Source organism: Rhinolophus sinicus, chromosome 10, assembly GCF_057876585.1.
Source record: "Rhinolophus sinicus isolate RSI-liver-muscle chromosome 10, RSI-T2T, whole genome shotgun sequence".
Lineage (NCBI taxonomy): Eukaryota > Metazoa > Chordata > Mammalia > Chiroptera > Rhinolophidae > Rhinolophus > Rhinolophus sinicus.
The window spans coordinates 12,773,702-12,795,774 of NC_142510.1; the positions used below are offsets into that span (position 1 = coordinate 12,773,702).

Here is a 22,073-nt window from a genome sequence, read left to right on the forward strand (position 1 = left end):
AATTTGTATCATTGCATCTAGAATACATAAAGAAATGTCACAACTCAGTAAGAAAACAAACAATACAATTTTTAAAAACTGAACAAAAGACTAAAACACATTTCTCTCTCTCTCTCTCTCTCTCTCTCTCTCACACATACACACAGAAGATGTTCAACATCATCAGTCATCAGGTAAATGTAAATCGAAGCCACAATGACACCACTTCACACCTACTACGGTGGCTATAATTAAGACAGACAATAACAAGTGTTGGCAAGAATGTGGATACACTGGAACCTTCATACACTACTGGTGGGAGACAATGTAAAATGGAGCAGACACTATGGAAAACAGTCTGGCAGTTCCTCAAAAGGATAAACATAAGAGTTACCTATGACCTAGCAAGCTCATTCCTAGGTACTTACCAAAGAGAAAGGAACAGGGGCATACAAACGTTCACAAATGTTCACAGCAGCTTCATTCATTAATAGCCAAAAAGGGGAAACAACCCAAATGTTATTACCTGGTGAATAGGTAAAATGTACTGTATCCATACAATAAAATACACATACACTACAATATGGAAGAAGCTCAAAAAAATTATGCTAAGGGACAGAAGCCAGACACAAAAAAAGACTACATGTTGCTTGATTTCACTTATGTGAAATGTTCAGAAAGACCACATTTTAAAGACAGGCGGCAGATTAGTGATGGGGTAGGGGCAGAAACTGACGGCAAATAGACACGAGGAAACTGGGGGGTGATGGAAATGTCTAAAACGGATTATGGTGGCAGTTGCACAATTTTATAAATTTACTAAAACATCACCAAATCGTGTGTTTACAATGGATGAGTTGTATGGTACACAAATTATACCTCAATAAAGTTAAAAAGTAAAATAACTACAATAAAAACAAAGCAAATGCTATTAATATTAAATTCGAGCTAAGTACTGTTGCAATACGTGCTGAAAGTCCCATAAGCAAAAGAAAACTGGACAAGAGGTCTTAAAAGTTCTCACTACACACACACAAAGTAACTGTGAGGTTATGGATGTGTTAACTAACCTTACTGCGGATATCACTTCCCAATATACACATGTATCAAATCGTTACACTATATACCTTAAACGTCCACGGTGCTAATTAGATCTCAAAGCTGGGGTAGACATTGGACAGGGTTAGGTGTTAAAAAAAATATTAGCACCCAAGGATTCTTTCTCCTTGATATAATCAACACAATTGACAGAGACCTGAAAAGATAACAACTTTCCCATAAAAGCAATTGAATGGTCCATGGGAGTTCCCCCTAAAGTCACTTCAAACCCCCCACCCCCCGTGGTCCCCAGTCTACCATTGGAGAAGACAAACAATCTAATTTTTAAAAACTCCGAATGTCCCTTCTGTCTCCGACTGACCCTCCCTGAACAAGGCGACCTGAGGGACGAGGAAGCAGAAAGGACAGCCTTTGGACTGACCAAGCCCAAAACACTGCATGCAGTAAAGCCAAGGTGGCACCTGGATGTCGGCCCCAATCGATTAGTTGTGGCTGACTGGGGTGTGGGTGGTGGATTCTGAAACCAACTCCAGTCTCCGTGGGAAAGAGTCCTCACTGGTTAGCAAGGTCTGCCACTCTGAAAATGCCTTGTATTTGCGGTTTCGCTCAAAGGCCCAAGCAAAGGGACATCAAGTGCTCTGGTGCCAGGTGACAGGACATGCCACATTAACTCTTTGCTATCTCTGCCACACCAGTGCTAACTGTTCTTAGGATCTGAGCCGGTCACCCGATTTCCTTCTTAAGCCATGATAGCAGCTCATACTTTGTTAATACTTTACTCTTAGGTGCCAGGCACTGTTCTGAGCACTGAGCAAGGATCAACCTATTTTACAGATGAGGAAAATGCGACCCAGGGGACTAAGCAACTTGCCAAGGTCACTCAGCTAAAGAAAAGCTGGAAGAACATCAGCGATGGAAGAGGCTGACTTCATAACAACTGCTCCATCAGATCTGGGGAAGTCAGCGCCCAGAGCCCCAGGGAATCCCCACATCACAACGGGCTGCCCTGCTCTTGTGCCTGGGGCTCAAGTAGGCATGGAGATCTCCCCGACTAGTAGGCAACAGGGCCTTCTGCCCAGTTCTGACTTCATCCCCTTCCGGCTGCTCTAAAACCAGCTCCACCCCCTTTATTTCCAGTAGCCCCAGGCACTTCCCTTCTTTCATCTTCTAAAATCAGGGCAGAGCAGTTCTCAAACTTGAGTGGACATTAGACTCACCTGGGGAATGGGTTCTAAATGCAGATTTCTAGGCCCCCAGCAGGTCTGAGGCAGGTACCTGGGAAATGCATGTTTCACAAGCTTCCCCACTGGTGGGAGCAAGTGGTCCTGAGCCACGCTCAGAGGAAACCTGGTCCGGCTGGATGCCCACAGGCCAACCGCCAGGCCTGGAAGACCACATTGGATCAGATGCTTCAGAAGCCGGGATCAGAGCCCCCAATCTGAAAACCCCCATGATGTCCACACTCCCTGTCCTCTTTCTTCTCTTCCTTCTATGGCAACTGACCACATGGAGAGTGAGGAGCTGGAGCTACAGTCGAGCCACACTCATCATTAGAGGCAGAAGAGAGTGGGAACTACTCTGGGAGTCAGACTCCTGGTCCTGGTCCCAGACGTGCTTCCATCCAGCTCTGACACCGTGGGAAAGCCACTTCCTCCCTGGTGGCTCAGGTTTCTCCACCACAAAAAAAAAGGAGACCAGAGAACCAGGTAGCTCCCCCCAGACATTCTCCTGTTCTCCAGGAAGGACTCCCAGCCTCTCCCCCATCAACTGCAATCGTCTCCTAGGGCCCAGCCCCACTCCACCCACCATCCACACGCGCCAGGAGAGCTAAGACTCTGACCAGACAGGACGGAGTGTCCAGAACCATTGTCTGGGTCTTCACACCAAATCACCAAAGAAAGCTAAAACCGACGATGGTGTGATGTCAATCCTTGTGACAATGACCACTCTGTAAGCACAAGCGAAGCGCCGGGCACTGGACGAACTCGTCGCCAGCGAAGTTCCGCGCACCTCACCGCGGCCCTAGGACTTTCTCGAGGGTCTCCCCAGTGTGCAGACGAGGAAGCTGGGGCGCTCAGGGGCGAAGTGACTGACCCAAGGTCACCCAGCCTGGATGAGACCGTCACCCCAGGGTCCCACGCGTGCCCCGGGGTCCAGGTTGAGGGCGCGCAGAGCTCCGGACAGTGAGACGGCGGTGGGGACGCGGGCCGAGCGGAACCCCCCACCCACTCCTGCGCGGAGGCCCCCGGGCGGGAGGGCCTTGCCCGCCCTACCCGCCGCCCAGCACGCGCCTCGCCGTCTGCTCCCGGGGTCGGGGCCGGCCTCTCACCGGACTTCGGGGGGTAGCGATAGGCCGAGTTCGCCTGAATGTCGATGTCCTCCACGCCCGCGATGCGGCGGCTCAGGATGGAGCCCATGGTGCGCGGCGGGCCGGGGTGGGACGCGGGCGGCGACAACGGCGTCCTCACGCGGACATGGCCAGGACCAGGCCACACGGACGCTTGTCCACGGCCTCGGAAGCCTTGGCCTCCAAGCCCCCACCTCCGGTTAGGCCCGGGGCCCGACGCCACGGCGGCCCTCCCCCCCACGAGTCCGAGGCATGTCGGGAAACGAAGTCCCCTCGCCGCCGAGGGCGCCGGCTGCGGCGCTGGAAGCCCGCTTAGGAACTACATTTCCCGGCAGGCTCCTCGTCCGGACCCTCTGAAGTTGTTGACAAGCGCTCCAGGACAAACCAAATGGACCTGAATCCAGAGGGGAGGAACCATCAACCGCAAAGCAAATCGTCCTTTCCTCTGCATTCCAGCCACAGCAGCAACATCGCAATTCTTTAGCATCCTAATAATCTGTTCATGTATAGACCCTTCTATTTACCCACTTCCATTTACCCACTCTCTGAAATATTTCCCTGAGCCACCAGGTTTGTCCCCACTTCCCAGGGTTTATCTCCTGCCCTGGCCAGCAGGGGGCACACGTTTACCTGACACCTGAAAAGAGCTGGGGTGGAACCCAAGCTTACCTGGAGCAGTGCTCACAGAGGAAGCAAAGCGCTTGCTTTATTTAGCCTTTTCCAGAATTCAGGGAATCTCTCCCGCTCCACGTCCAGAACAATTACTTTGAAGACATAATTTTACAGCCTGCCACAGAGGCAGTAGACCTCTCCCCATTTTATTGATAGGGAAACTGAGGCACAAAGAATGTAAGGTCAGGATTAAAGCCTCTCAAGTCGCAATGAACTTTTCCTGGCTTTTGACTTAAACACAAAACTCTGTAAGCAGGCCACATGAGGATCTGTTTTCAGTTGAGAAACTGGGGTTCCTAAAGAAAGTGACTTCCCAAGTCCGGCCTGCTGTATGAAGAAAGCAACCAGGGAGGGCGGGGCTGGCTAAGAATCTTAAATGAGAAGTTCACCACATCCATATTAAAATGAGTCCTATACCTTTCTAGAGGCCAGAATCCGGAATACAACTTTCTGTTGTCAGGGAACCAGGAAGCCAAAACTAATAAAGGAAGTGGGGGACCTGTAGGATTATGAGGGAGAGGCCATGTCTTGAAAGAGTCTCATTAAATCTCTCTGCTCCACAACCAAGATCCCTATTTACTGAGCACCTACTATGTGCCAGGCATCATGTTGAGGGCTTTGCACATATTCTCATTTAATTCTCTGATGTCAATTCTATTTTCATTCCCAACATACAGAAGAGGAAAGTCAGGCTGAGAGAGCTTAAGTACCCCACTCAGATTGTATAGTACTTAAGTGGTAAAGCTGGAATTCGAACCAAGCCTCTCCTTTTATCACAGCACTCCTCTGCTACTCCTGAGACAGCAGTGGTCCAAAGTGCCATATTTTATATCTCTTGCCCCCAGGTGGTCCTAAAGACACTCCCCACATGTGATCTTCTGTTACTTTAAATTTCTTTCTGTTGAATTACATAACACTTGTATATACCAGGGGTGCCAAAAAAATGTATACAAGTGGCCTCTTTGGTCAACGTTACTCATGCAGTAGTTTGCCGTAATCAGAAGTGTCTGGACGCTGATGGTAACCACTTTGAGCACCTCTTGTAATTGCAGAAGTTGAACGTGACTTGTATCCATCTTTTGTTATCAGTATATATTGAGTATTACAATTTTAATAGTTTTTTCCTTTCTTAAATGTGTATACTTTTTTTGGCTCTCTCTCTCTCTCTCTCTCTCTCTCTCTACACACACACACACACACACACACACACACACACACACAGATATACCAATACTGCATTCAATTTACCAGCCTTTCTCTTTAGGGGGAGGAAGGGAGGGTACTGAAGACCCTGATGTTCCCACTGAAAAATAACCCTAAGAGCATATCCTCCGTATGGATCTTGGGCTAGGACAGTCTTTTCCATGGGCTGGATGTTTAATTAATTCAACAGTCCTCTTAATAGAGCTTTGGATTTGCCGTGTATTTTTCTGTGCTTACTCATGCCCCGCTGGGAGACAGGCCCTTTCTGATTTGGTACTAGTTCTACTATCAACATCTTGACTGATTCATTTATTTATTCAACAAATATTTATCATGCAGCTACTATGCGACAGGCAACGAGCTGGGCAAAGAGCCAGCCAATAGGGATCAAATAGTGGAACTGCCAGATATGGAGCCTGCAGGTTAGTGAGGAAACAGACACTAAAAAAGTTAAAAAGTGTATAAATACAAAACGTGGTGGGTGCTATGGGGGAATGGGTTGAGATGCAATGAGATAATAGGAGAGACCTACTATTGATAGAGGGGTCAGGAAAGGCATCTCTGAGGAGATGACATTTAAGCCAGGACTTGAAATACAAGTAAAAGCCAACCAGGCAAACTCTGAGGGGACAGGCCAAGTGCCAGGCAGGGGGAACAGGCAGCAGAGCTGAGTATGACCCAGGAGCTCAAAGGCCAGTGTGGCTAGAATCAAGTAAGGGGAAGAGCATGGGAACAGAGATCAGGAGCCAGGCAGTGGCCAGACCTCAAAGCCCCCTCCGTCAGCCACCATTGGTCATTTGAAACAAAAAAAGACACTAGACAGAGTTCACAGCCTCCTGGTCTGAGTCTCTCAAGTCTACACTTCTTTTCCAGTGTCTCGAGGGGGCAGGATCCTCACCTATTCCTTCTTGTTGTGTTCTCAGAGCCATGCATCCAGTATCTGTCTCATAAACACACATCTGATTGAAAGAATGGAGGTGTGGAGGATGCCAGGGATGCTGACAAGGCCAGGGCCCTGAGCCTCCGTGGACTGGCTATACCAACTCTGACAAGGCTCTCAACCTCCCTGGACCGCAGGTTAAGATAAGGGCACTGTCTGAAATGCTTTTTATTCTCCCCTCCCCCATCTACCGGCCCCAGCTGTCAGGCCCCATCTGAGCCTGCTAAGAAATCCAAAGTCCACTCTCTAGCCATGCTGATCCTGGCTAAAAACAAGGTTGTTTTTTCCTTCCCTGCTGTTCCTGGGAAAACAATCCGGCTGGGGGGCCATGGGGGCCAGAGGGGTGACCTTTGCTCCTGCCTGTCCCACCTGCCACACCACGGCTGGCCTGGTCTGGAAATGCTGTCTGGGCTAGGCAAGCCTCAGCAGGTACCTGAGTGATGCCTGGATGAGGGTGGGGGCGGGGGAGGGTACTTCCTGCCTCCCTCAACAAGGAAAGCCCCCAGTGGGTCTTGCCAGCATCCACCCTCCCTTGCCAGAAACACACCATGCTGGCCCACTGGGTGCCTGTTCTTCTACACTGGCAAAAGTGTAAGGAGGCCTGAATTCCAGCCTCAGTTTTCTTATCTGCAAAATGGAGCTTTGGGCTCCCTAGAGTGGTGCAGATAGAGGTAAAGAAGTGAGTGCTAGAAATGGTGCACTGAATGTCACGCCCATGCTGAGCACCTCACTGGCATTACGCTTCCCTAGCCGTCCTGGGAGAGCTCCTTGCTCCCACCTTCGGTTCTACAGATGAGAAAACTGAAGCTCAGAGCGGGAGTACCTTGGCCAACACTAGAGTCATTAAATGGCTGTGAATACTGACACGCAGGGCTCTCTGGCTCACCTCCCACCGTGCCCTGTTGCGGTCCCAGTGGTAACAGTAACCATATTCACAGCTGCTTACCCTGGGCTGAGCAGCTCTGCCCACATTCATTTGTGCTTATGATGCTTTGCAAAGGCGAAGGGACATTCTTAATGAGAGTGGAGATCTCCTTGGCACCAGCAGGGTTTGCAAAAAATGGTGGAGACTGAGTAACCCCCACAAGGCAAATACCTTATTTCCCAAGTGGACAGGTGACTTCAGCCAGGCTGGAAGGGGACACTGAGTCCTCTTTCTGCCAATGGGCCAAGCTCCCAACTTCAGCTGGTCTCCTCCATCCCCTCCCTGACCTATGCCGGTGTCCCAACCTCCCCCTACCCCTCACAACCCAGGGACCTTTCAGGCCCTGTTCACATGTTCCCCATCCTCCCCCTGCCACTATCCAAAGCCAGAACACCTGAAGAGTTGAGGGATCCAGAGAAAGCTCCCCAGAGAGCACTGCAGGAACCCACTCCATTCAATCCAATTCTGCGGTCAAGGCGCTGGGCAGGGGCAGACTCCTCTGGAACCCAGAACATCACCTGAACCGACTGGATTTCACCACCCCTCCCACCCCCGCCACCATTTGGTTCCTGCACTGCTGGGCCAGTGATCCTAAATATGGATAACTAATGGATCAGACCTGTTAAAAACCCTTCAGTGGGGGTGTGGGGGTGTGGGGACAGAGTCCCAGAGAGCTGTTTCCAGGCTCTCGGCCTCACGTGGAAAGGTGCTGGCTCGGGTAGTAGATGGTCATCAGCTGTGACTAGTTGGCCGTCAGCTGTTACCAGTGATCCATTGGCCACCAATATAACTGCCGGGGCTGCTGGAGTTGGTCAGTTGGCAGGCAGAAGAGCAGATGGCGGGTTGCGGGTCGTGTGACTCCAGACTCCAGTGAGACTATGGTGGTATGACTCCCCTACCTATGGATCCGTGGGTGTTCCTTTTCGGCCTCAGCATATCCTGTGTTCTTATGCGGGGAGCAGGACCAGAGACACTGCAATCCACCCCACATGATGGGGCTGGGGGGTGGGGGGTGGCCAGATGGCGCAATTGGTTAAAGCTGGAGCTGTTAACAAGGTTGCAGGTTCAATTCCCGCATGGGATGGTGGGCTGTCCCCCCTACAACTAAAGATTGATAACAGCGACTGGACTTAGCGCTGAGCTGCGCCCTCCCCAAGTAGATGGAAGAACAACGGACTTGGAGCTGATGGTCCCTGGAGAAACACACTGTTCCCCAATAAAACAAAACAAAAAAATCCCTCAATGGCCTTTAACCCACCAGCTGGAGGGCTTGTGTATGCTTCTTGAGGGCACTTTCTATACTTTAAATTCTACATCAGCCCTTGGGATTTTGACACACGCCCCAGCCGCCCACCCATCTCGGATTTCCTCTCTGCTGTAGCGGGTCAGGTACGGAGGGCCCAATACATAGTTGCTCAATAAATGAAACTGGGGCCCAGCCCAGAGAGAGGAACTGGGACAAGGTCATTAAGCGCGGAGGTGACCCAGTCAAACCTCGGCCCAGAGCTTCTCCCCAACTCCCCGGCGGGATCCCACTTCCGAGCCCAACCGGGCTCCACACACTAGACCGTGAACGTCAAACGGAAGAGATGCGTGCGGAGCTGTAAACACAGCCCGCAATGTCCCACCCCCGCGCTCTCCAGCACCGCCCCCGCCCGCCACGTGACACGCCCCCGTCCGTCCCGACCCAGCGCCCGCCCCCACCGCCGCCTCATTGGGCGGCCAGCTTTGTTTACCTTATATGGCCAGGTCCTAACACCCCGCGGACGTCCATTGGCTGAGGCGCGGCCTCACTCACTTGACGTCACTTTCGACGGAACGATGCAAATAAACTGGGGCATTCTGGGAATAGAAGTTCGGGGCCTTTCCGGAACTGGCTCCGCGCGGTCCTTGCGCCCGCTCGCTTAAGACCAAGATTTCCGGCAAAGTGCACGAGATTTTGCGTGGGAAAGTGGAGCACCGCGGGGAGGGAACCCCGAGGCACCAGAGGCTGGCGACCTCGCCTGCCTATCCCAGGCGCCATCCCTAACTCCAGACGTTACTCGTGCCTACTGTGTACTCTGCCGAACTCCAGCCCGGAGAGGGACCCGCTTCCCAAGTGCGCGATGCGCTCGGGACATTGGGGAGACTCGGAAGGCTTCCTGGAGGCGGTGACTTTGAGCAGAGCCCTAAAAAGGAGATCCCTTCATTCACTGAACGAATATAGGCACCTACTGTGTACCAGATCTTCGGGGCCTTGCGGCCTCTTACTGCCGACTTGTACCAAAATTGCTAGGGCCTCCCTCCCCAAGGGTGCGCCCACTCAACAGAGGGATGCCAACCACATCGGGGTCCAGGGTCTTTACAAAGATCCCTGTGGCCTCCGCCTGCTGACTCCCGTCAGTACCAGGACAGGGGCGCGGGTGCCCCGCTCTCGTCAAGGCCCGCTTCTGCACACAAGGTGCCCAGAAGGCGACAGCTCGGCCCGCAGCCCCCGCTGGAGCGCGGGCGGGCGCGGACTACATCTCCCAGCATGCCCCCCGCGGCCCCGGAGCGAGGCGAGGCTCAGTGAGTCAGAGCCGCACAGTAAATATTTGTATTAGCCGGAGCCGGCTCGCTAATGGTGGACGCGTGAAGCGGAGGAGCGCGCGGCGGCAGAAGGCCGAGCGGGCAGCGCAGGGGCGCCATGTCCGTGAACATGGACGAGCTCAAGCACCAGGTCATGATCAACCAGTTCGTGCTGACGGCGGGCTGCGCTGCCGACCAGGCGAAGCAGCTACTGCAGGCGGCCCACTGGCAGTTCGAGGTGCGCGGCCAGGGACTGGGGATGGGGGCCCCGTCCCGCGTGGCAGCGCGTACCACAGGGCGTGTGAGGTGTGGACACGTGCGGGTGCGCGCTCCACCGGGGCCGGCCCGGCGGTCGCGCGCCGGGGACCCGACCCCTGCGCGCACACGCGGCGTGCGGGTCAGGCCCGGCGGCGCGGCCGTGTCTACGCGGCCCCCGGAAACACCGCCCGCGTGGGGTGAGCGGGAGGGGTGGCCCGCCCCCGCCGGGACACCGAATCCCCGCCCCCAAGTCCCGGGGCAGGGGGGATGCGGGGGGCCCCACTTTTGTTCAGGCAGCGGCCAGGGCGGGGCGGCACCGTGGCCCTGACGGACAGTCGGTTGGGCGGCCGGAAGGAGGACGCCCCAGGCCTGCTCCGAGCTGGGCACGCGCTGTCCTCCTCCCTCTGGAGCCGCGGGGTTGGGACGGGAGAGCCCTGGAGCCCGCGGGCGGAGCTGTCCCGTTTGTGTGGGTATACAGGTCTGCGTGCCCGGTGGGCAGCCCGCGGCGTGTGTGTCCACGTACATATGCATTTGTATTTACGCACGCGCCACGCTGCGTGCGGGCATCTCGGCGTGCGTAAACACGCAGTCCACCTGGGGCGCGGGTGCGGGGGGTGTGCTCTGTGTACATAAACGTGGCCGTTTTGCAGGTGGTGCCCACGCGTGTACACCCGAGTGTACGGCGTCGTGTTGGGGACCTCTTTGCTGGCAGGGGAATCGACCTGCTTGTTGCAGGCTTGGTGTGCCAGTTGAGTGAGTAGTTTTCAGCCAGCTGGGCAGGAGGCGGGGCGGTCTCACTCGGGTCCCCACCCCCCCAGGCCTCCCTGACACAGAGCACTAATGCCCACGGCTTGTGCTGCCAAGAGGCCACCTGGCCTTCCCTAACTCAGCCGCCCCAGAAACAACCCAAGGTGGTCGCTAGCGATGAGGCCAGAGCCCCTTGAGCTCCGTTCCTCACAGGTGTAAGTGAGGTCACAGCTCCAACCAGTTGTAGTGTCTTTGCTCATCAGGGGCCTAAGAGCCTGGTTTCCTGCTCTGGGCCTTCAGGAGGGACCAGGAGCCAGGGGAGCTTCTTGAGGGTTGGAAGGGATGGGAATTCCCACCTGCAGGTTGGGACAGTCCGGGGGAGACAGTGGCTTAGCCCCCCAGAGGATCCTTGCTCACCTCCTTTCTACCAGAGATGTGCTGTGTGGTCTTCACACCAGGACATGGGAGGCTGCTCTCTCTGGGCAGGTCCCGTCCCTCCTCGTGCCTCAGTTTCTTCCTCTGTACCTTGCAGGGTGTGAATTGACCTCTAAGAGGTGAATGCTCTCCCACCCCAGGGCTGGCAGCCCCGCCCTGCAGGAAGCTCCCTAATCAGCCCATTTGTCTCTGGGGCTGGATGTGGCAAAACTTGCAAAACCACATTCATGGCAGTTTGCTTGAGTTCCACATCTGCATACATGGCTCCCTCCCTCCCTGGGGCTGGGCAGGCAGGTGTCTGGTGGGCAGGCACTCTCAGCCTAGCCCACATAGCCTGGCTCCAGCTGGGCGGTCACTCAGGCAGTACAGGTTGGTGTTACTAGATCACAGGAATTGGAAATGTAGCTTTGAGGATTGACATGCCTGGGGAAGGACTCTGATCCCAGCAGGGGCAGGAACAGCTTGCAGACTGGGGGGCTCCAGGGGTAGGAGCCCTGTGCCCCAGGCTCCCTGAGTCTCAGTTTCGCCATCTGTAAAATGGGGATATAGATATTAGGGAAATTCACTTAAGGTGAAACGGGTCATGAACCCCTAAATCTTAGGAGCGAGTGAGGGGGTCCTTATGGCTAATTTCCCCCTGTTCCCTCCCAGCATACTGGCTAAGGGTGACACAGCCAGCTGGAGGCCTCTTTTTGGATCATAGTCTCTGTGATTCAGGTATTAATGGGGACAGGCTGCAGAGGGAGGGGACCTCTGTCAGCTTTAAGGGGTAGGGCAGATGTTTCTCTCTGGAATCCTCACATTCCCAGACCTTTAGAGCTGCTGTTGGGACAGGAATGGTTTGGGTGTGTCCCTGGGGCTCCAGGGATGGGGGTGGGGAGGTCACAAGAATGTGCTTAGAGACCAGGCCCCCATCTCCCACATCCCTGTTTGGGGACACTGGGGTAGGGTGTGTTCAGGAAAACACAGAATAATTTGATTTTACTTTAAGAAAATTGCAAAAACCCCAGGGCAGCCCTGGGAGCCAGGCTGGGTTTCTGGGTACTTAGGCGCAGGGAGGGAATTGCACATTGCAGGGCAGTGGAGGGCCAGGCTGAGGGGGTGGTGACGGTGGGCAGAGTGGCAGGGGCTGCTCAGATCTGAGCCTGGGACTTGGCAGGGCCTGGTAGACCCTTCACACACTAGATGGGTTCTCTCACCCAGCACTTTCGCAAGAGCAGCCGGTTCCCTTATTTTCTTTGACACCCTCCTGCAGGGGTTGAGCCAGGACATACCAAATGCCAGCACCTCTCTGGGGGGTCCCAGAGGCCACCCTGGAGCTCCCCACCCCCTCGCCCCTATCCCCCAGGACCTTCCGATGAGCTGGTCTGATCCAGGCCAGCTCTCGTCCCCCTTTCCTCGCTCTCGTCCCCCTTTCCTCACAGTTCTGGGTGCAGACCCCTCTGCCATCCTCCTGTTTTGCCATCTTGAGAACATTCTGCCGGAGGCTCAGGTGAGCAGGGCAGCGAGTACAAAACCCAGACCATCCTGCTTAATTCCAGTTCTCCCAGCTGGAACATGGATCTTTGGAGGTCCCTGCTGTGAGGGAGGGGAACCTGGAAGCCACCGAGTTCAGTTCCTTTATGGTGCAGATGGAGAAACAGGCCCAGACCAGGACACAGTCCCTTGGTCAGCCAAGGAGGGGGCTGGCGGGTCACTGACGACACCTGGAGCCTTTCCTATCCCTGGCTCAGAGACAAGGAAACTGAGGCCCAGAGAAGAGTAGGGACTTACCACTCATGGAGTTGGTGATGGTTGGGCCTGAGGTCTGCTGGAGGCCTTTCCCCGAGACGGGTGAGGGTGCTAGCTGCTCCCCAGGTCACGTGATGACACAGGTATATGCAAAGTGGAGGCACCTGGTGTCCAGGTAGCAGGCAGTGTTGTGAGGATCTTCACCACCCACCAGATGTGCCAGGAAGTCCAAGGTGCCTCCTCAGGCGGTGCTGAGGGGCTTGTGACAGACACAGTGCTTCAACTCGCTCCTCCCACTTGGTCCAGGCCCAGGGCCACACCAAGTCCCAGAGAGCCTAGGAAGGAGGGCAGCGGCAGGGTCAGGCAGAATGCTGAGGGTCAGCTTGGGCTTTTCTTCCCGCAGACGGCCCTCAGCGCCTTTTTCCAGGAGACCAACATCCCCTACAGCCACCACCACCACCAGATGGTAAGTGTCCCCTGCGGCCTCAGGGGCAGCTCTACAGGGTCCCCTGGGTCAAGCTGCGGTGGCTCTCGGCTGTGAAGGGATTACTGGGATGGGACCTCATTGGTGGGCCTGCCTAGCTCAGAATCCCACCTTTCTTCCGTGAGCCCCTGGCTGGTGGACCATGTGGGGGGCCTGGTACATCCATGGGAGGGGGCACAATGCTCCTCACAGCTGGGCATGTTCCTCCAACTCGGAGCCAGTGGGAGGCTGGGGGCCTCCCAGAAAGGGTGCTCACCCCTTCCTCTCTGCTCTCACCCCCCACAGATGTGCACTCCTGCCAACACCCCAGCCACGCCCCCCAACTTCCCCGACGCCCTCACCATGTTCTCCCGTCTCAAGGCCTCGGAGAGTTTTCACGGTGGTGGCAGCGGCAGCCCAATGGCCACCACGGCCACGTCGCCCCCCCCACACTTCCCCCACGCCTCCACCGGCAGCTTTGCAGCGCCCAGCTGGCCCATGGTGGCCTCGCCCCCAGGTGGGCCACAGTATCACCAGCCGCAGCAGCCACCCCTGTGGACTCCAGCACCCCCTTCACCGGCGTCAGACTGGCCACCCCTGGCGCCCCAACAGGCTGCCTCAGAACCAAGGGCCCACCCTGCCATGGAGGCTGAGAGATAAGGCAGGCCCCTCCCCCCTCCCGGAGGCCAGGACCCCGTGGGGTGGGGGAGAGGACGTCTCTGTGGGCCCCTTCACCCTCCTCTGTCTGCACCCCCATTCCCTGGAGCCCTGGAGGGGAGAGACGGGCCCCTCCTGCCAGCACACAGGCGGCCTGCGCGTACACAGAAGCGCAGGCGCGGCACCGGCTTGCATGGGTTTGGTTCAGTCGTCTGGGTGCTGGTGGACAGAACTGCAGAGCCCAAGCAGTCTTCCCCAGAGGACTCACCCCACCCCAGGGGGCTGCGGAGACGGCTGGCTCCTGCCTTGGAGCTCCTGGGGCCGGCAGGTCTAGATCCCCACCCTTGGGAATGCAGAGCCTTCTCCGCATGTGTGCGTGTAGCTGTGTCTGTGTATTTATACGTGTGTCACTCTTCAAAAAGCAACCTAGTTTATGGGGCAGCTGGATTTTGCATGTTAGAGTGAACCCCCCCAGTCCCTTGCCCACCGCCCCTCTCCCCACGGCCTTCCCTTCCCCCCCTCTCCTCCCCCCCCCCCCAGCAGCCAGCCTTGCTGTTCCCTGCAGAGAAAAGGATTGTGGGAAACTCCAGGACTCTTCCCACCCATCCCCCAGCTCCTGCCTGCTGGGGCTGTCTGCATGCCTCCCCCAGAGCCCCGGGGTACCCCATACCCATTTCCTTTCCCCCTTTCAACAAAGGAGAAGAAAGAGTTCCAAACCACCACCAGGCTCTGTGGTCTTGCCTCGTATCCTAAGCTTTGCTGCCAGCTGGCTCCGTGTAGGGGGAGGGTGCCGATGGAGCCCAGAACTGAGGGCTACCCCCCAGTCCTGCCTGGCTCCACACTGCTCCTGTCTGTCGCTGTCTTTTCAACCACAACATGCTCTGGAATCTTCCTGCCCACCCGAGGCTTTTCCCATGAAGTTAGTTTCTGGCCTGTGTTCCAAGAATCCCAGCCTCCGTCTGCCCACCCTTCCCCCTGCCTGGCTGGATGGATCCCGACCTCCAGGGCTAACAACTGCCTTCCGGTCTGCCTGGGTTTCACAAGGACCTTTTTTTCCTGTCTCAGGCCCCAGTGGCTGGCTGTGGGCTGGACCCTCCAAGCCCAACCTCCAGCAAACATGCTGGGTGGGGCAGGGCCGTCCCTTGGGAAGTTGCAGGTCACAGCCCTATAGTCAGCAGGCTTGAATGCAGAGCCAGTGGGGGCTAGGGCCAGGACCAGGGCAGGGCAGGTCCAACCAGTGCTCAAACCATTGGTCACTAAGGAGATGGACCACCAAGGGGTAACAGACTGGATCCAACCTGCTTCCAAGCTGGGCTGGGGCAGGCACCTACTCTAGCCCCAAGGGAGAAGCCAGACACCCCAATCGGCTCTGGGCTGCCCACACGGGTGGGAGGTCCCTGGGGCAGCTTTGGGAGAAGACAGCCTCGGCCTTGCATCCCTTGTGATGGGCCGGGACTTGGGGAAAGAGGGAGGCCAGGGCCTCTACCGTTCCTTACCAGCAGACCTCACTCCCTAATCCTGGAGAGCCTGCCAAGCACCCAGCCCCGCCTCAGTTGGCATCTAAACCCTCTGGATGGCGGTTGGGTTGGAGAGTTTCTTCTGTTTCGGAAAGTCACCTGCCTGACACGTCTCAGCACTCACCACTACAATCCGCTCTCGCTCCCAGGGATGGGGCTGTGCTTTCTGACAAGGCTGCCACTGCTCAGCTTTGTCTCCACCCTGCTGCAACCTGGACAGGCTCTTGACGCAGCCCACCTGGGACGACTGTTTACACTCTGGTTGTCATTGAAGACTGGTCGCTGTTGCTTACATCTCGGAAGTGTGTCCTCCCCTTGAAAACCACCATCCAACGGCCTCTCAGAGTCCAGAGAGGGCACGGCTCCCTCGGGGGTGCATATGCGGAGGCGAAGAAGGGGTATCTCAGGCTTCCTGAATCTTCACTGCAGCTTCGCCATTATTTTGGATGGAAGAAAATTCTCAGGAAACTGGCACATCCCTTCTTCAAGTGGTAGGAAAATGCTTTGCAGAGGCGAGCATTTCTGGGTTATCAGCCTTGTGGGATGAGTGTGCCTGGGCTCTTCCAGCGAGCTGATTCCTGGGGCAGCTGTACATTTTTGGAACCACAGGAGACGGTGCACTGTCTAGAATTTGCATTCCTGAAGACAATGGGGACGTGACCTTGGGCAGGCCCCTGGGTGGCCTGTAGGTGACCCACACCCTTGCTGCTCACTGTGGTCCCCAGACCAGCAGCAGCATCTGGAGCTTGTTAGAGATGGGACCTCAGGCCTGTTTGAGAAATGTCCCTGCTCTGCTGCTCTGTTGGAAGTGAAGCCCATTTCTGCTTCTGGGAGCCCTGTGGGCTGGGTCTGGAGGTCCCAGGGAGTCATGTTAGGCTGGGAGGGACTTGAGGTTCCTATAGGTCCAGTTTTCCCAACTTGGCACCGGACATTGGGGCTGGATCACTGTCCGCCGTGGGGCATCCTGTGCACTGCGGGATGTTGGCCAGCATCCCAGCCCCTACCCACTAGATGCCAGTGGCTCCCCTCAGTTGTGACAACCAAAAAAGTCTGCAGATAAGGCAGAATGTACCCTGGAGGCAAAAATCACCACCACCCCCCATCACTGGAGAGCTCATGACCATGGTCCCCTAGCAGAGCCTCCTGAGGGTTCTATGAAAAGACAAGCAAAGTACCCCAAGACTCCTGGGCCCAGTGCCAGCATCTGGGGGGGAGGCCCTGACAGTATAGTTTTAAACACCCCCAGGATATTGGTGACCGACTTGTGGACAAACTAAAAACCTTTCAACTGCAAACTTTAAAAGGGTAGACTTTGTACCATGTCAGTTCTGTGGAAAGTTGTTATTAAAGGGAAGAGGGCTCCCAGGGGCTTCCGACCCAGCCCATGCCTCTCACAGCCCCCAAACTTGAGCATAAGGTCCCCCGGGTGCTTGAAGCAGCTGTTCTGGAGGAGGACCCAACAATCTGATTTTTAATAAGTGCCCCAGGCAAAGTGGGACCCAGAGCAGGAGGCAGTGGAGGGCAGGACTGGCGCTGGACCGGGGGACTCGGCTACTTGCCAGCAGTGCAGAGGCCCTGCCAGGTGTGCTGGGAGCCCCCATCTGAGCATCTCAGCAAGGGCACGGATGCAGAAGTGGGCCCGACTAACAAGGGGAGGGAACCACAGGTGGGCCCACACAGATGCCACGTGCCCCAGAATCGAGTGTGACACAGAACCTGGGACATTCCTTCCCTTCTCCAATCCTGGAAGCTCAGGAGCAAGCCCGAAGGCGTCAGGAACCATCTACACATTCGAGTGTAAACTGGCTGCAAAGCAAAGGTGCTGGTGTACAAACAAAACAGGCTCACATTCACAGCCAGGCTCAGGGCCTTCATCTTGGGCACCTCCTGAGAAAACCGGACTTGTTACCTCAAAGTCCAGCCTCTTCTGGGCTTGGTCACCTCCTACCTGACTGCCAGACTTGAGCTCCAAATGACTGTTTCCAAAATTCCACTCTAGAAAACACCATTTGCTTGAAAGAATGTGATTTGAGCTCTGCGTGTCTCATTTCTAAAGGGGATGTGGCAGTATGTGGGAATGAGATTCTGGCCTCCCGAGGTGGCTGTGCCCTCCGGTCGCTGTTGGAAGACGGGGGCATGGTTATCTCAGGGGCTTGCAAACTCAGTCCCCTGATGTGTGCCGTTTGGCTTGCATTGTGGTTTACGCCTTTTTGATTTGTCAGCCAACATTTTCACATCAGGAGCGTTTACACGAGAAGCCTCACTTCTGGCTTATCTTGGAAATTTGTAATATTGCCCAAGTTTCCTCAAGGCCACGACTGGCTGAAACTGATCATGATGGTGGGGACATAGGCAGCCTGCCCCTGAATGGCCAGCCCACTCCACCGGCCACCACGGATGTGTGTGTCCACCTCCTGTCTCAGAGGCTGGAATCTCTGCAGGGCATCTTGCATTCCCAGGAGCAGTTTTGGAAGTAAACGGCCTGCTCCATGGGCGGAGGGGCACCTGGTGATGTGAAGGGTGACCCTAAAGTGCTTTCTGCAGGCACGCAGGGCTTCCCCTTCAGGCAGCTTTAAAAGGAGAAGGGCTTGTTCTGTGAGAGTCTCTGGATGGTGGGGACACTTCCAGGGCTGTTGAGGGTCCCCAGGGTGTCTCTAGGGTTCTCTGAGAAGACACTGTGGGCTGCAGAAAACCACAGTTCCCGAGGCTGGCCCCCAAATCCAGTGGTGGGCGGGGCTGCTGTGGCCCTGGAGGTCTCTGAGGGGCTTTTCATAGCAGGACTCATCTGAGGACAGACAGGATTTGACTCGTTACTTCCTGGTGTCAGCGTCCGGGAGGCTTGGATTGGCCAAAAGGAGGTCTTTTAGGGCAAAGCTATTTCCAGTTCCTGCATTTGGAAAGGTCTCTGGTTGAGGCACAGCTTATGTCTGGGCGATTTATGTATTTCAAATGGGCCTTAAAACTCTCTTACAGGTGGGAGGATGCTGGGTCCTCCTGGGGAGGGTGTGGGAAGACCCACTTCCAGGGGGGCTGAGGCTTTGTTGGTGGCACCGCATAAGGTGCTGGGAGCCTGTTGGCAGAGTTCTGCTCTGCTTTCTGGGGCCATTGCTCATCTCCTGGGGAGTAGCAGCTGCAAATACTGGTGGGGACATTTTCTATGGAGGCTGGTGTGCCCTTCTCTGGCAGTTGTGTGAGGGTTTGGAGGGTCTCTTATCTAGAGCCCCTAAATCCACGCAAAGTTAGGGGTCAAGCCAGCCAAGATGGTCGTGACCGGGGAACCAGTGTGCTGATTCCAGTGTCCCTAAGAAGTCCCTGCACAAAAGGCCCTCCGTCCAGGGCCTCACCTGTCACCTTCTGAAGGCTGCTTTGGGGCACTGCTGGTGCCTCTTTCCAAAGCACGTCATCTTGTCTGGGACACACATTTGCTGCTATTGTTTGTTTCTACCTTAGGGTTAATGAGTTCCTAGTCACTGCAAGAGAGAATGTTCAGTGACCTGATTTGCATCAGTGGGTTGTGGGGCTGGGTTTGGGGTGCAGGGTGGTCACCACACAGCATCTCCATTCTAGCAGCACCTGGAGGCAGGACCCTCTGCTTGGCAAGAGGCACCTTCCTGCATGGCTCGTTTGTGCAACCCCACATACCTGGCCAGCCCACATGCCTCCCTCCCCATATGACCAACTCATCTCAGTCTTAAAACTGCATGTTCCAGGGACCCCCCCGCCCCGACTCCGGGGTCGACCAGGACAGTTGTCACCCTACTCCCTGTCCAGCCTGGCCCTGCTGCTGAGTCCCAGGCCAGGATCCATGGTCCCCCTTGCAGAGGAGGCAGCTGGCCCCAGTGCCTTCCAAAATTCTCCCTCTGCTGACTCCACCCCTGGTTCTGTCCATTCTCCAGTCACCTTCCCCTGCTGGGATGGGGTGGGCCACCTTCTGGAGGCAGCTGCCCTGGGAGTGGGCACAGCACCTCCCTCCCAGCTTCTAAGACCTGCAGGCCCCACCCCCTGGGGCTGAGATGGGGAGGGGAGTTCTGCCACTGTCCTTGGTGAGGATTCTGCCAAAGGGCGGCTTCCCCACCCCCATAGAGGACGAGACTGCCATGTTCTGGGATTGCTCCGCCTGACTGCAGTTGGGACTGTGGTTCCCTCCCTTCCAGAGCACCAAGAAGGCCTATCAGAATGGAAACGGTGACCTACCTGGGTCTCACTCCTCACAACCTTGGCTGCAGGAACCAACTCAGGCATTGAGTCTGATGTAAACCTGCGAAATGGCTGGGAAGACCGCTTTGAAGGCTCAACGAGGATTGATTATGAGGGGCAGCGTTGCACCCTGTGCCTGTGGGTGCCCACGTGTCGGGGCTTCGGGAGACGAGGCTGGCAGCGAGTGCTTCCCCTGGAGACCACAGCAACCTGTTTGCCCGAGCCCGGCCACACCTCCCTTTCCTGCCTCTGGGGAAGTGATGGTGGTTGGGGCCCTCGTACTTGTGTACAGCACCCAAGAAGTACAGCCTCCTGGGTGGGGAGCCAGAGAGTTGAGGCATCAGTGTAACACTGGGCAAGTCACGACCCCACCCACAGACCCCGACCTGCCCGCCACACAGCCCTGGGGCAGCTCAGGGCACTGGCGAGTGTGATGGAGAAGGGAAGGCTGGTTCAATTCTCTGCTGAGGGTTGGCCAGGGTGGCTCTGGGCAGTGGCTCTGGGAGGCTGACCTTGGGGTGGTGGCCCAAGGAAGGACCAGGAGGCCCCCTACCCAAGTGGGGCAGGCAAGGCCACCCTCCAGAGAGGACACCAAGCTAGTCACCCTCATCCACAGTCAGGAAAATGAAAGGTGGAAGGTTTTATTCTCGGGAAAGGTTGTCAAAAATACTCATCTGTGATGTGGGGGTGGGGGCAGGGGCTTGGGCTGCACCACCAGTGCCCCCCAAAGTGGCGTGGACCTGGGTCAGGAAGAGCTTGGAAACAGTCCCTGGAGAAAGAACAGAGGAGTCAGGGTTGGGAGTGGCTGCCGGTAAGCTGGGGGAAGGGCTGGGGGACCTTAGGAAGGAGCAGGCACACCCTGTCCCCAGCCTCCGATGGCCTTCAGGTCCAGCAAATCCTCCTCCACACCAGTTCCCTGGCAGAGCCTGCAGCCCCTGTCCTCCCCCAGGGCAGACCCTGGGGCAGCTCACCCCCACCCCACTCCCTCACTCACTCTGCCATCCCAGGGCCTCTAGTGGATGTTGGGGGGGGGGGTCATGCCCTGAAACTGAACAGAGGGAAATTTTCCGTAGTCTGTGAAATGTGATAGAAGTGTCAGAAGTACACAAAGGACAGAGAGCACAACTGGACAAGCCAGGGAGTGGAGAGGGAGAGGGAGTGACACAGAGAGAGAAGAAAGGGACAGATAAACTATCCAAGGGGAAAAATCAAGCTAGGCATGCAGGATGCCGGACGGCAGGTATGAGCTCTGCTCTGCGATCCGAGGATGCTCTGACCTGCTGGTTTACTCTGTTCCACCAGGCACATGGGCAGTTAGCAAGGGAGCCACATGTCACACACACGTGCAGGACCCCAGCCCTGGATGGGACAGAGCAGTCCTGGAGTATTCCAGGAGCATTGCCCCAAGTTCCTCAGGGATTAGCCAGAAGTAAATATAAACAATCAGCTTCTTTAAATATCCAATTCATAACAGTAATTGCTGGTGGAAATTATCAACACAAACTTGTAAGAAATGTAAAATTAAAAACAATAAAATGAGGTTCCCATGAGAAAATTCGTCCTGGTAGAAATAATGGCCTCCAAAGAAAATGGACATCGGCAAGAGCTGGAACTGGAACGGATTCTGATGCAATCACTTCAGCAAGATAAAAAGGAAGTGATTGTTTTGAAAACAGCTTTAACTGTGTATTGAAAATTGGTCAAGGAATTAAATTGGCTTAGTGGAAAATTTAACCTAGAAAGCTGTGTTCTCCATGAAATGTAGGATAAGAAGGACTGAAAACAGTCACTGGGTCAAAATGAGTCCCTGGCGGAGCCCTGTCCCCTATGTCCAGGGCCCCTGCACCTCCCCCATGCCGGGCTCAGGGCCTGGTCTTGGCCAGTGGGGGAGTGGAGGGGACGATGGGGGCGCAGGGCTCACGGGCTGGCGGGCTCCTAGGTGGGCTGCGTGCTGGCTCAGGACTCGAGGCGCTGAGGCCTTGGGTGCCTGGTGGACCCTGGGGCCTGCTTGGGGTCCCGCAGGGGTGGCAGCAGCGGTGGCAGCGGTGGCAGGGGAGGCAGAGACGGAGGCTGCGTTGGCATCATTGGGTGGGGGCCCAAAGCGGCCGGGCGGATGCTGGCATGAGGGCGCAAGGCTGGAAGGGCAGTAGAGACCTGTGATTTGTCTCAAGCACGTTATTGGTAGAGGCTGATGGGTTCTTCCCCACTAAGGAGAGGAGAAGCCCCAAGATGGAAGTGCTTCACTGAGGCTCACCCAGTCTCAGCCTCCCTAAACTTCCTGGGGGGGGGGGGGAGCAACCCAAGATAAAGCTCATTCCCAGCTCAGGTCACTGTGCCTCAGTTCTCCTCTCTGAACTGGGCTAGCAATACCCACCTCCCCCAGCTTGGATAAACAC

At 55.8% G+C, this 22,073-nt stretch overlaps 3 protein-coding genes across 21 annotated transcripts in view; 1 reads left to right on the forward strand and 2 right to left on the reverse strand.

Annotated features, from left to right (window-relative positions):
• Nucleotides 1–3,625, reverse strand: part of MGRN1 (mahogunin ring finger 1) — a 48,663-nt gene extending 45,038 nt beyond the window's left edge. For 3 of the 4 annotated variants that reach the window (XM_019756445.3, XM_019756443.3, XM_019756446.3), the window contains exon 1: nucleotides 3,368–3,625. In XM_019756445.3, the coding sequence (XP_019612004.3) occupies nucleotides 3,368–3,455 (88 nt within the window). In that variant the 5' untranslated portion in view covers nucleotides 3,456–3,625. The remainder of the gene's footprint in view (nucleotides 1–3,367) is intronic. The other variant, XM_019756447.3, reaches the window with a different exon arrangement.
• A 6,029-nt stretch (nucleotides 3,626–9,654) lies between these two features.
• UBALD1 (UBA like domain containing 1) lies at nucleotides 9,655–17,512 on the forward strand. 4 transcript variants are annotated; one of them, XM_074322631.2, is made up of 6 exons: nucleotides 9,655–9,910; nucleotides 10,581–10,683; nucleotides 11,764–11,829; nucleotides 12,537–12,604; nucleotides 13,247–13,309; nucleotides 13,613–17,512. In XM_074322631.2, the coding sequence occupies exons 1-6, from the start codon at nucleotides 9,791–9,793 to the stop codon at nucleotides 13,964–13,966; spliced, it is 774 nt and encodes a 257-aa protein (XP_074178732.1). In that variant the 5' UTR covers nucleotides 9,655–9,790; the 3' UTR covers nucleotides 13,967–17,512. The 4 variants fall into 4 exon arrangements, with proteins under 4 accessions (XP_074178732.1, XP_074178733.1, XP_088657408.1 ...); XM_074322632.2 differs by lacking the exon at nucleotides 11,764–11,829 and having other exon boundaries at nucleotides 9,656–9,910; XM_088801282.1 differs by lacking the exons at nucleotides 11,764–11,829; nucleotides 12,537–12,604 and having other exon boundaries at nucleotides 9,657–9,910.
• A 2,781-nt stretch (nucleotides 17,513–20,293) lies between these two features.
• C10H16orf96 (chromosome 10 C16orf96 homolog) overlaps nucleotides 20,294–22,073 on the reverse strand; it is a 35,319-nt gene continuing 33,539 nt past the window's right edge. For 6 of the 13 annotated variants that reach the window (XR_016022593.1, XR_016022592.1, XR_016022591.1 and 3 more), the window contains one exon: nucleotides 21,732–21,812. Coding sequence is in view for 4 of the 13 variants with exons in the window: in XM_088801278.1 (XP_088657404.1) it covers nucleotides 21,634–21,812 (179 nt within the window). In the remaining 9 variants the exon portion in view is untranslated. Of the gene's footprint in view, nucleotides 20,447–21,107; nucleotides 21,813–22,073 lie in introns of those variants that run through there. The other 7 variants (XR_016022587.1, XR_016022585.1, XM_088801279.1 and 4 more) reach the window with 4 other exon arrangements.

What these genes read in the sequence shown, in the direction of transcription:
- UBALD1 (XM_074322631.2), top strand. Translation starts at nt 9,791, where the DNA reads ATGTCCGTGAACATGGACGAGCTCAAGCACCAGGTCATGATCAACCAG. An exon ending in CGGCCCACTGGCAGTTCGAG is followed by an intron (nt 9,911 to 10,580) that starts GTGCGCGGCCAG and finishes GCCGTTTTGCAG; the next exon opens with GTGGTGCCCACGCGTGTACA. An exon ending in AGGCTTGGTGTGCCAGTTGA is followed by an intron (nt 10,684 to 11,763) that starts GTGAGTAGTTTT and finishes GTTCCCTCCCAG; the next exon opens with CATACTGGCTAAGGGTGACA.